Source organism: Mustela nigripes, chromosome 4, assembly GCF_022355385.1.
Source record: "Mustela nigripes isolate SB6536 chromosome 4, MUSNIG.SB6536, whole genome shotgun sequence".
In the NCBI taxonomy this organism is placed as follows: domain Eukaryota; kingdom Metazoa; phylum Chordata; class Mammalia; order Carnivora; family Mustelidae; genus Mustela; species Mustela nigripes.
Genome location: NC_081560.1, coordinates 167,561,886 through 167,574,245, shown reverse-complemented (window position 1 = coordinate 167,574,245; position 12,360 = coordinate 167,561,886). Strand labels below are relative to the sequence as shown.

Here is a 12,360-nt window from a genome sequence, read left to right as displayed (position 1 = left end):
TTCACAGACCTGCCTCCTAGCTCACTCTCTTGCCAGTTTTCTCTCTGAATCCTTATGCTTCTACCTCAATGCCACCTTCTACAGCAAGTTTTCTCCAGGACAGTGCCCCTCATCTACTCCTGCTCCCATTCCCTGGTTATGACTTCAATGGGGCCATTAGGTTTGACTTTCCTGCCCCCACCATGGCTTCACTTTACTGTCACTTATACCCTCCAGGCTAAGTTCTCTCTAATCTTGCATCCACAGTGCCATCCTAACCTTAGGGCAAATTTCTGTGCCCCTGTGTGGGATTCCATTAGACTCACTTCCTTCTTACAGCCTCAGCCTTTGATGTCACAATTTCCTGTGTGCATGTCTGTCTTTCCCACCAGGTATTAATTCTTTGAAGTTAAGAACTGTGTTACTCATCCTTGGGCTCCACAGTTTAATCCCAGAGACAGCTACAGAGTAAATTAGTGCCTATATGTCTTTTGTAAAATGAATTCTAAAGCAATGTTTCTCATTTCCAAGCTGCTGTCACATCTGTGATAGATTATACACAATTTAGGACTTATTCATGTATAGTCTTATATTGTTTACTATTTCCTTCTTCTATACTATTCCTAATAATTTTCATGGTACATTATAAATGCTTTAGTGTAATTATCTGTCTAACCTCTACAATGTGGAAGACACTAATCAAGGTTCCTCAGAGGTGACGTGAATGGCAAATACGTGATCTTATAATTTTCACCCTCGAGGGATTTATTTTTATTAAAGAGAATTAAACAAGTAGATAATTATAGCCAGGTAGATTAAGATCATTTTATTCAAGGGAAACTGAACAAAGTTCTGTGGGAATTCAAATGAGGGAAACAGGCCAGGTTAAGTCATTTTGAAGATGGCATTTGAAATGGCCTTTGCAGGATGGGTTCACAGGCAGATGAGGGTAGGTAGAGTTTCAGTCAGTGGTGTCTGCAGAGACAAGAAAAACTGGAGAAGGTTAAGACACAAGAAGTGTCCAGTCTGTCTGGAGCATTGAGTGTTACATAGGGTAGTGGGAAACAAAGGGACATACATACCACGTCTGACCTTGAATGTCCAGCTCAGATGTTTATACTCAATTCAGCTGACAGTGGGCAGACATAAAAAAAACTCCTGAATGGACATGTACCCCAAATGGAATTGTGTATGGGCAGATTACTTTAGCCATCATTCAAGAAAGGATAACCCTAGAAGCAGGTGGCTATAAGCATCAGGCTCCTAGACTAGGCCTTGAGTCATAAGAACCTGGATTCTAGTGGTACTTGGATTGGAAAGGAAGGAACTTCTGGGAAGTAAATAGTCTTTGAAGGAAAGGACAGTATGCTTCTGAGCATCTGGCATGATGCCAAGCACGTAGTATATAGTAAGCAAATAATTTGATGGTTGCTCTCTGAGCTTTTGATCTTGTAGTTCTTATGGTTTAGCTACATAAAAGTTATTACTCTTTTGTTCTTCTTCCCCAGGGACAATATTTTATTAATAATGATTATTCTTATAGAACATTTTTTCTTTTTACTTTATTTTTATCCATTTTTATTTATTTACTGAGGTTGGAATTTACATACATAAAATGTATAGTATAAATCTTAAGTATGCAGCTTGACAACAAGTTTGGTTTGGTTTATTTTTTCCTGGCGTCTTAAAATCTCTGACAATGCTTTCCTAAAATAAGAAAATATATTAGCTATATAATTCTGTAATGTTAGTTACATGGATCTGATGATACAGAACTTTAAAAAACTCATGTGATTTACATTAGTAATCAATGCTGAACAGTTTTATTATTCATTGTTTGGAAGGCATGATAGCACATATTCTTTTTTTTTTTTGATAGCACATATTCTGATAGGAAGTTGATTTTTGGAAAGTGTTACAAAGAAATGAATAGTCCTAGGAAAGCAAAGAGATTAGTTACTTTGTATTGCACTTTTAATTATGTGTCACCTGTTTTACCTTGCTTTTCTTTTCCAAAAGAGGGAAGAAATCTTATCAGTCCAGTCACCATGGTATATCAGAAGGGAGGCATGCTGATTTCTGGAATTGTAATGTATTTTTGTCTTCAAAATTAATTGCTTTAAAGAATATATACAATTTTCATTTGCTGTTACTTATTATTATGCGTCACAATTTGGGATGTCAGGTTCTGTCAGCTTATTGTTTTCTTTTTGGATACTATTATAAAACTTTTTATATGAAGAATTTTTCAAATGTATATAAAAGAAAGAACAGTATAATGGACTGCCATATATCTAGACAATTGCAAAAAATAAAAAATAGAATTAAAAACTCTGGAACCCCAGAATACCCAACGCCATGCCTGTTTGTACACTTAATATATTAGGTTGTCAGACACAAATAGAACCTTTTGTCTAAGCTTCACTTAACCGCTTGTGCATACTCATTTAGCTTACCTGTATTATACTGTTATTGTTAATACTAGAATTAGCATTAATGGCCTTCATTTATTTAGTCCTTACTTTGTACCAGGCACCATGCTAGGTGCTTTGCTCGTATTATCTTATCAGTTCTCATAATGACACTATCAGTACGAATATTGACATCTTCCTTATACAGAGGAAGGAGCCAAGCCTTACAGAGTTCACCATCCAGTAAATGGAGTCACTGAGGCTTGAACCCAGCTGTGTAAACTCCAAAGTCTTTGCTCTCATTTATTAGAGCATACAGTCTCAGTTAAGTATGAAAAGGGGTCAGACTACAATGGTTTTACAAGGTATTGTAGCAATGCTAAGGTTTGGAGCTCACCCACACTAAAATCTCAGGTCTACCTGTAGATGTCCCAAGACGTACTCTCAGCTGGTAATCCATCCCCCTCCGCTGCAGTCTTGCAACAGACCATCATCGACCATCATCTTGCCCCCCTCCCCGCCACTGCCACCATACTTCCTACATTTAGTTTGCATTTATGGCCTTTTATGACTCTTGTCCTTCTCAAAGTCACCCTTGGCATTTTTTACTTTTATTTTCATTTATTTATTTATTTATTTATTTATTTTCAGAGACAGAGCCATAGGGAGGGGCAGAGGGGAGAAGGAGAGAGAGAATCTTAAGCAGGCTGTATGCTCACCACAGAACCCAACACAGGGCTCCATCTTATGACCCTGAGACTATGACCTGAGCTAAAATCAAGAGTCAGGCGCTAAACGAACTGAGCCACCCAGGTGCCCCTCACCCTTAACATTTTTTCAAACCTAGTTTAGGGAGGTCTGGCTGACTCAGTCAGTAGAGCATGTGACTCTTGCATTGGGGTTGTGAGTTCGAGCCCCACATTGAGGATAGAGATTACTTAAAAAATAAAATTAATGGGGCACCTGGGTGGCTCAGTGGGTTGAGCCTCTGTCTTTAGCTCAGGTCATGATCCCAGGGTCCTAGGATCCAGCTCCACATCAGGCTCTCTGCTTAGCAGGGAGCTGACTTCCCCCTCTTTCTGCCTGCCTCTCTGCCCACTTGTGATCTCTCTCTGTCAAACAAATAATCTTTAAAATTTAAAATTAAATTAATAAATGAATAATAAATTATAATTCTTTCTTAATTTTGTAATTAATATAATAATTATATACCATTATAATTTAAATTAAAATAAATTATATTGATCAAATAGTTAATTTTATTAATTATTAAATATTTAATAAAATAATTATTAAATAAATGAATTAATTAAATTAAATAAATCAAGTTAGAAATAAAATAATTATAATTTATAATAATTATAAATATAAAATATTATAATAAATATATGATAATAAAATTTTAAAAACCCAAACAACTAGTTTAAAGGAATTGTTTGAGCATCTACTCTATAAGAAATGGAGAATGATGATGAGTTTGGAGAAAGCACCTTGCATGTTTTATCCGCCAGGTCCCAAGTATGTGAACCCAGCCACCTCACTAATGCATATACTTTAGTTACAGTGGGGTCCAATCTAGAAATGATGGATTAATTTGTCCAAAGCTTCTTCACTACTGTGAAAACTATTCAAATTCCTCTTGAGAAGAGTTAAATGAGCCTAAATTTGTTTATGGCCAACCAGCTGATTTTTACTAGATACTTGCCCTCCTTCTAGCACTATTAAAGAAATACAAAAGGAGGATATAAAAGGAATAAACAGCACACTCCCTACCGTTGGGTCATTTAGGGAGAAAAGAAAGACATATAATAAAGATTAAATAATATACATTAAGGCCAGTATTCCTTGAAGTAAGGAGACTGCTATATATAAGCCACATAATGAACTGCTTCATTCGCCCTACCTCCTGTATAATGAAGAAAGTGGTAAAAAGATAGACGCTAGGTGGATGGAACTAGAGGGTATTATGCTAAGCAAAATTAGAGAATGACAAATACCATATGATTTCACTTTTATGTGGAACTTAAGAAACAAAACAGATGAACATGGGGAAGGGAAAGAAAAATAAGATGAAAATGGAGAAGAAGGCAAACCATAAGAGACACTGAACTCTAGGAAACAAACTGAGGGTTGCTGGAGGGGAGGTTTGTGAGGTAAAAGTGATATGTGGGTAATGGGCATTAAGGAGAGCACTTGAGGTAATGAGCACCAGGTGTTATATGCAACTGATGAATCACTAAATTCTACCTTTGAAACTAATAAAAAAAATTCCTAACTTTATTAAAGGCATTACTTGGGAATTAAAATATAAATGTTAGGGAAGTTCAAAGAAAGTAGAGATCCATAAATTTTAGCCACAAAATTTTGTGTCACAGAAGAGATAAAATTGAAACTTGGCCAGGAAGGGTGGTTAAAAGTTGCCTAATAGAGATAAGACTAGGCATTCTAGATAATGTAAACATTGAAGATGATTCCAAAAATAAACTATGGATGGTAGTCAATAAGTCTTAGCTCATTTGACATGGAAATTATACTCTGCATTGACTGAGACTGATTTTCTTTGTTTATCTCATTGTTTTTGGTCTCTAGGATGGCTTTGTGTATTCTTTTATTATTAAAGATTTAACTTACAAAGTAGAGGATTTTCTAGAGATTGAAGATCCTGTGGTACATATGATGTTTTCTCCAAATTACTGCATGTTGCTGATTCAAACAGACAAGGTATGCTAGATGGTGATTTCTTTCTTCCTTTTTTTTTAAAAGATATTTATTTATTTATTTATTTGACAGATCACAAGGAGGCAGAGAGACAGGCAGAGAGAGAGAGGGGGGAAGCAGGCTCTCCTCTGGACAGAGAACCTGATGTGGGTCTCGATCCCAGGACTCTGAGACCATGATCTGAGCCAAAGGCAGAGGCTTAACCCACTGAGCCACCCAGGTGCCCCAGATGGTGATTTTTTGATATACAGTTTTCAAATATTATTATCATTGCACTATGGGAATGAAGGGCATAGTGCTTCATAGTGATACTCTACTATTCAGGACTCTTAGTTACAAATGAAAAATACCTAACGTAAAAGATCTAAATAACAAAAAGTGTTGTGTTTATTCATTTTTTTTTTTTTTTTTTGTGCATGTAAGTAAAAGGGCAAGGAGTTAATCTGAATCTAGTGGCTCCTGACATTTTTTTGTGACCATCTCTTGGTTCTGTTTTCTCTCTGCTGTCACCCTTCTCATGAAGATTCTCCTGGAAGGTGTGCAGAGAGCCTCCTGCAACTCTAGTTTATATTTCTACCCTGGTGGTGACCCTAGTGGAAAGACACCATGAAAAAATGTCCTGGAATTTAGATTCATTGTACTTACTTGGTCACCTCTCTACCCCTGTGGCAATTACTATGTCCAGGAGGATTCTAAGCTGTCATTGGCCAGGCCTGTGTCACATGTCTACACTTGAACCCTGTATAGAGTCAACCCAACCAAACATTGACTGAGATTGGGGTCATGGATGGTTTTCTAAGGAAAATATGGGTTCTGTAAAAGAAGAAGGGAAGGGGAATAAATGCAGAATAAAATGAAATGTCCATCTCAATTATATTGTTAGACTCCTAATTAATGGAATGACTCTCAAAAGTCAGGGTCAACAGTAGTTTATATTGTTAAGCAGTGACTTTAGATGGATTATAAGGAAAGATCAATGATTTTCTGCCTAAAGGAAACTTAAATTTAACTATGGAACGATATCATTTGCTGGTAAATACCTGAAGTTAGAACAACTGGCTAACTGTGTTTTAATAAATAACAAATAAATGAAAATCCTAGAATACCTATAATGAACAGGAATCAACAAAAAAATGTAACATAACGTAAGGGAGAAAGACTAAAATAGGACTTCTAAAAGAGAAAATATACTGAAAAAGTAAAAATTAAATGAATATGTCTGACAGAAGATTGGACACAGCCAAAGAGAGAATTAGTGAATTGGAGATAGATCAAAAGAAGTTATCTAGAATATAGCCCAGATACACAGGAGGGTAGGATATACAGAAGGGAGGGTACAGTGTATGTTTGATTAGAATCCCAGACTGGAGAGAGAGTGAGGTATAGACAATATTTAAAGAGAGATTTTCCAGAACTGATTAAAAACACGAATTTACAGATTCAAGAGGTCCAGTGAATCTCAAGCGGAATACCTAAAAAGTTAAACACACTTAGATTTAACAAGGTGAAACTGTTGAAAATGAAAGACAGAAAATCTTAAAAACAATCAGAAAGAAAAACAGATTATTTCAAAGGAATTTCAATTAGACTAACAACTGACTCCTCTGTGACATAATGTAAGTAAGAAATAATGGAATGCTACCTTCCATGTAGAGCAGAAGGCATCAGCAAACTATGGCCCTGTAGGCCAAAACCAGCCTGCTGCTTGTTCTTATAAATCAAGTTTTATTGGAACACAGTCACACCATTCATTAATGTATTGTCTCTGGCTGCTTTCACACTACAATGGTAGAATTAAGTAGTTGTGAGAGATCATGTGGCCAACAAAGCCTAACATATTTACTGTCTGTCCATTTATAGAAAAAGTATGCTGATGTAATGAATGAAATAAGGTAACTACCACCTGGAATTCTATACCCAGTGAGATTACTTTTCAGTATAGGGGTGAAAAAAAGATAATTTCGATGTTCCAAAACTGAGAGTTTGTCAGCAACCGACCATTACTAGAGAAAATTCTAAAGAATGTACTTCAGTCAGAAGGAAAAGGATCCCAGTTGGAAGATTGTGTTGCAGGAATGAATAGTAGTGTGGAGAAATGAACATTGCCTGTATAAAACAGCAAAAATAATGTGAGGTTGGGTTTAATAATAACATTGAATTAAAATCCCAGACAGAAATAATGTAAACTGAGGGGAAAGAGTAAACGGATTCAAGTGTTTCAAGTTCATTATTTACTTTTCCTGGGCAGAAGATAAAGGTTTTAAGTAACCTTGTGGTATTTATAAATTAAGTATGCATATTGTAACTTCTAAGGTAGCCAATAAAGAACTGAAACAGTAGATGAAATGTCTACGCTATAGATGGGGAAAGCGGAATGTTTTTAGAAAGCAACCCAAAACAGAGTAAGAAAGGAGAGAAAAAGAAAAATAAAACAAATAAGAAAGCAGAAGCATAAATTAAAATGTAATATTTAAACTCAAATATTAGTAATTACAGTAAAAGTAAAACAGATAATAGATGTAGTTAAAAGGCAAAGTTTGCAATACTGGATTAAAAAAAAGCAAAACCCGGTTATGTACTGTTTACAAGTGACACAGCTAAAGCATAAGTGTACGGTAAGATTGAAAGTAAATTTTAAAAGTACAGTAATGTTGAAAGTAAATTTAAAAATTGAAAGTAAGTAAAAAGACAGAAAAAGATCTAACATGAAAACATTAATAGAAAGCTTTATTAAATATCAGATAAAATAGACTTTCTGGCAAAAAATATTACTAAAGATAAATGGGTTTATTTCAAAAATATTAAAAGATTAAATTCAGTAGGAACATATCAACACTTAATATATATAGGTACTAAGTAAAATAGTCCCAAAATATATGAAGCAAAATGTGGCAAAATGACGAGAAACAAAGTTGTAATCTCAATGGGAGACTTTAATACACTTTCCCCAGTACATGATGGAATAAACTGTATCCCCAACACAGCAGGCAAAGTGAGAACAACTTTTCCATTTTCTTTTCAGAAGCTTCCAGTGATTCCCCGTGTTATTCTGACCAAGAGCCAGCATCTTCACTATGCTTTACACTCCCTTCATAATGTGGATTCTACTTACCCCTGGGCCTTATCTCCCCCCTACCCTGCTTTCTGTTCACCCTGCTCCAGGCATGCTAGCCATCATACTGTATTCTTTTTTTTTTTTTTTTTTTTGGTAAGATTTTTTTTTTTGTAAGATTTTATTTATTTATTTGACAGACAGAGATCACAAGTTGGCAGAGAAGCAGGCAGAAAGGGAAGAGGAAACAGGCTCCCTGCTGAGCAGAGAGCCCAATGATGCAGGGCTCAATGCCAGGAGGACCCTGGGATCATGACCTGAGCCAAAGGCAGAGGCTTTAACCCACTGAGCCACCCAGGTGCCCTGTCATGCTGTATTCTTTAACTCACCCAGCACGTTCCTCCCTCTGTGCACTGGCTACTCTCTCTGTCTGGAATGTTCTTCCCATAGACTCCACATGGATCCTTTCTTTCCTCATTTCCTTCAAGTCTTTTAAGTCATCTCTGTAAAGCCTTTCTTGGATAACTGGTTTAGAATTTCATGTTCTTATTTTGCCATGTCATATCCTCTTAACCTGCTTTATTTTTTGATTCTTAGAATTACTGCTGTTTATTTAGATAGCTTGTCCATTGTCTGAATCCCTCAGCAGAGTGTAAGCTCCATGAGGACAGGGAATATTTGTCTGTTTTGTCCTCCGATATAGGCCCAGGATCCAGAGCAATGCCTGGTGCAGTGTCTCATTCAATATTTGTTGAAGGAATGAGTACAAGGTAAAATCAGTGAATATCTGTCAAATTTAGACTCTACAAAGTTGAATTTTTTTAGATAAACAAGAACAGAAATACTCACACTTAACTCAAACTTGAAAAACTTGCTGTTAGTTGAAAACAGACTTATTGCTACTTGTGTGCTCACACCATATTACAGTTACTTGGCAGAGAGTCCCAACTGACAGGATAGTTTTGTTTTGTTTTGTTTTGTTTTGTTTTGAGGTGAATTGGCAGCTGAGAATTACAAAAAATCATGAAGTAACATCTTCAGCTAAACCTCCACAATTTCCTCAAAGGCTTATTTAAAAGTTTGTATCAATGCTCACCATGGTCTAGTATGTGATGACTTAGTTCGTCTCCACAACTTTCCAGGTTTTCCACACTTTCCAAGTTTTTTGTATAAATAGACATTATTTTTGAAGTCTGAAAAGATGTTTTGTTGTGTTTTATAACTTAAAAACCAAGTATTTGGATTTGGAGAAAAGAAGAAAGCCCCATTTATTGATTATTTTAAATGATAAATGAATGAATGAATTGATAAACAAACAAATTAAGCATCAAGATTTTAAGCTCCCCAAGGTCAGGGCCTTACTTAAGTTAATCTCTAATTTCCAACATAGTGCCTTGCTCACAGTGGACATTTAATAAATACTTGTTGAACTGCATATATAACAATTACATCTTTTTTTTCTTTCTTTTCTTTTTTTTGGTATATTTAACAGGGATCTGTTTATATTTACACTCCTGGTGAGAAGCCAACCTATGAAAAAGTCCTAGAGGCTTGTGATGGGAAATTTCAGGCAATTGACTTTATCCCACCCGGAAATGAATACTGCATGGTAAAGAATACTTTATTATCTCACAGTAGGATTTTTAAAAATGATTTTGGAAGATCTTGTGCAACCTTATACAAATAGGAGGCAGAGGGAGTTCTTGAGGATGTGGAAGAAATGCCAACCACTTCCATCATCAAATATACTCCCCAGTTAGATGACATCATTGTATTGTGACTTCATAATATTAAGTGTCTGAAAACAGTCAAAGCAATTGAAATCTTAGGAACCATCCTGTTTATACTCACCATCCAAGTTTTTCAAGTCACATCTTTCAACACATTCATTGCCAATGAGTTATCAAAACTCATTAAACAATTACTGTTTACCCTCTTTCAGAGTAGTACAGACCCTCTGAGGATGAAAATGAAATGCAATACCAGTCAAAATCCTAGCAAGTTATTTTACAGATATCAATAAACTGATTCTGAAATGTATGTGAAGAGGCAAAAGACTCAGAATTACAAATACAATAATAATCTAGTCAAAAAATTGGGCAGAAGACATGAACAGACACTTCTTCAAATAAGACATACAAATGGCTAACAGACACATGAAAAAATGTTCATTATCATTAACCATCAGGGCAATTCAAATCAAAACCACATGGAGATACCACCTTATGCCAGTTAGAATGGCAAAAATTGACAAGGCAAGAAACAACAAATGTTGGAGACATTGTGGAGAAAGGGAGCCCTCTTAAACTGTTGTTGGGAGTGCAAGTTGGTATAGTCACTTTGGAAAACAGTGTGGAGTTTCCTCAAAAAATTAAAAATAGAGCTACCCTATGACCCAGCAATTGAACTACTGGGTATTTACCCCAAATATACAGATGTAGTGAAAAGAAGGGCCATATGCACCCCAATGTTCATAGCAGTAATGTCCACAATAGCCAAACTGTGGAAAGAGCTGAGATGCCCTTCAACAGATGTGTGGATAAAGAAGATGTGGTCCATATACATAATGGAATATTACTCAACCATCAGAAAGAACGAATACTCAACTTTTGCATCAACATGGATGGGACTGGAGAAGATTATGCTAGGTGAAATAAAACAAGCAGAGAAAGTCAATTATCATATGGTTTCACTTATTTGTGGGATATAAGAAATAGCATGGAGGACATTAGGAGAAGGAAACAATCTGAGGGTTTTAGAAGGTGGGGGGTGTGGAAGGATGGGTGAGCCCAGTGATGGGTATTAAGGAGGACACGGATTGCATGGAGCACTGGGTGTTATATGCAAACAAAGAATCATGGAGCACTACATCAAAAACTAATGATATACTGTATGGTGACTAGCATAACATAATAAAAGAAAAAACATATACAATATTGAGGAACAAAGTATAAAGCTAACACTACCCAATTTCAATATTTACAAAGCCACAGTAATCAAGTCAGTATAGTGCTGGTGAAAGACTAGACAAATAGATGAATGGAACAGAATAGAGGATGTAGAAATAGATCCGCATGAATATAGTTAACTGACCTTTGGCAAAGGAGCAAAAGCAATTCGATTGAGAAGGCTTAGTCTTTTCACCAAATCGTTGCAGGAGCAACTGCACATCCACATGCAAAATCATCATCATCATCATCACCATCTAGTCACAGACTTTATACCTTTCTCAAAACTTAACTCACAATGGGATATAGACCTAAATATTATAGACCTAAATGTAAAATGAAAAATAGAGAAAAAGATCTAAGTGATCTTGGGTTTGGCAATGACTTTCTCAATACAACACAAAACATAATCCACAAAAGGAAAAATTGGTAAGTTGGACTTCATTAAAATAAAAAACTTGTACTCTGGGAAAGACACCCTTAAAAGAAAGAAAAGAAAAGCCACAGATTGGGAGAAAAGTCTTCGCAAAACCTGTATCTGATAAAGGACTGGTTTCCAAAATGTAAAAAGAACTCTTAAAACTCAACAATCAGAAAATAACCAACTGCAGTAAAAAATGGGCGAAAGATCAAGCACTTTGCCACAGAAAATATACCAAAGGCAAATAAGTATATGAAAAGGTGTTTAACAGTATTTGTCATTAGAGAATTGCAAATGAGATGACACCACACACGTATTAGAATGTCTAAAATCTAAAACACCAGCAATATCAAGTGCTAGCAAGTATACGAAGCAACAGAAACATTCATTGGCTATAGGAATCAAAATGATACAGCCACTTTGGAAGTTTGGCAGTTTCTCACAAAACTAAATACATTCTTACTTTATGATTCAGAAACTAAGCTTCTTGTTATTTACTTAAATTATTTGAAAACGTATCCCCACACAAAAACCTTCACATGAATATTTATAGCAGCTTTATTCATAATTGCCAAAAGTTGGAAGTAACCAAGATATCCTTTAATAGGTAAATGGATAAACTGTGGCATATCAATACTATATTATTAATAATATATTTCAGCACTAAGTAATAGTGCTGAATATATGTAATATTATTCAGCACTAAGAATAAATGAGCGATTAAGCTATGAAAAGACATAGAACAGCTTTATTTACATTAAATGAAAGAAGCCAATTTGAGAAAGATGTATGATTTCCTCTATATGATATTCTGGAAAAAAGAAAAACTAT

At 35.5% G+C, this 12,360-nt stretch overlaps 1 protein-coding gene across 1 annotated transcript in view; it reads left to right on the top strand.

Moving 5' to 3' along the window:
- Positions 1-12,360, top strand: part of CFAP43 (cilia and flagella associated protein 43) — a 104,002-nt gene that overhangs the window by 18,465 nt on the left and 73,177 nt on the right. Inside the window, exons 7-9 of the mRNA XM_059398512.1 lie at positions 1,999-2,066; positions 4,980-5,111; positions 9,653-9,769. Coding sequence (XP_059254495.1) covers positions 1,999-2,066; positions 4,980-5,111; positions 9,653-9,769 — 317 coding nt within the window. The remainder of the gene's footprint in view (positions 1-1,998; positions 2,067-4,979; positions 5,112-9,652; positions 9,770-12,360) is intronic.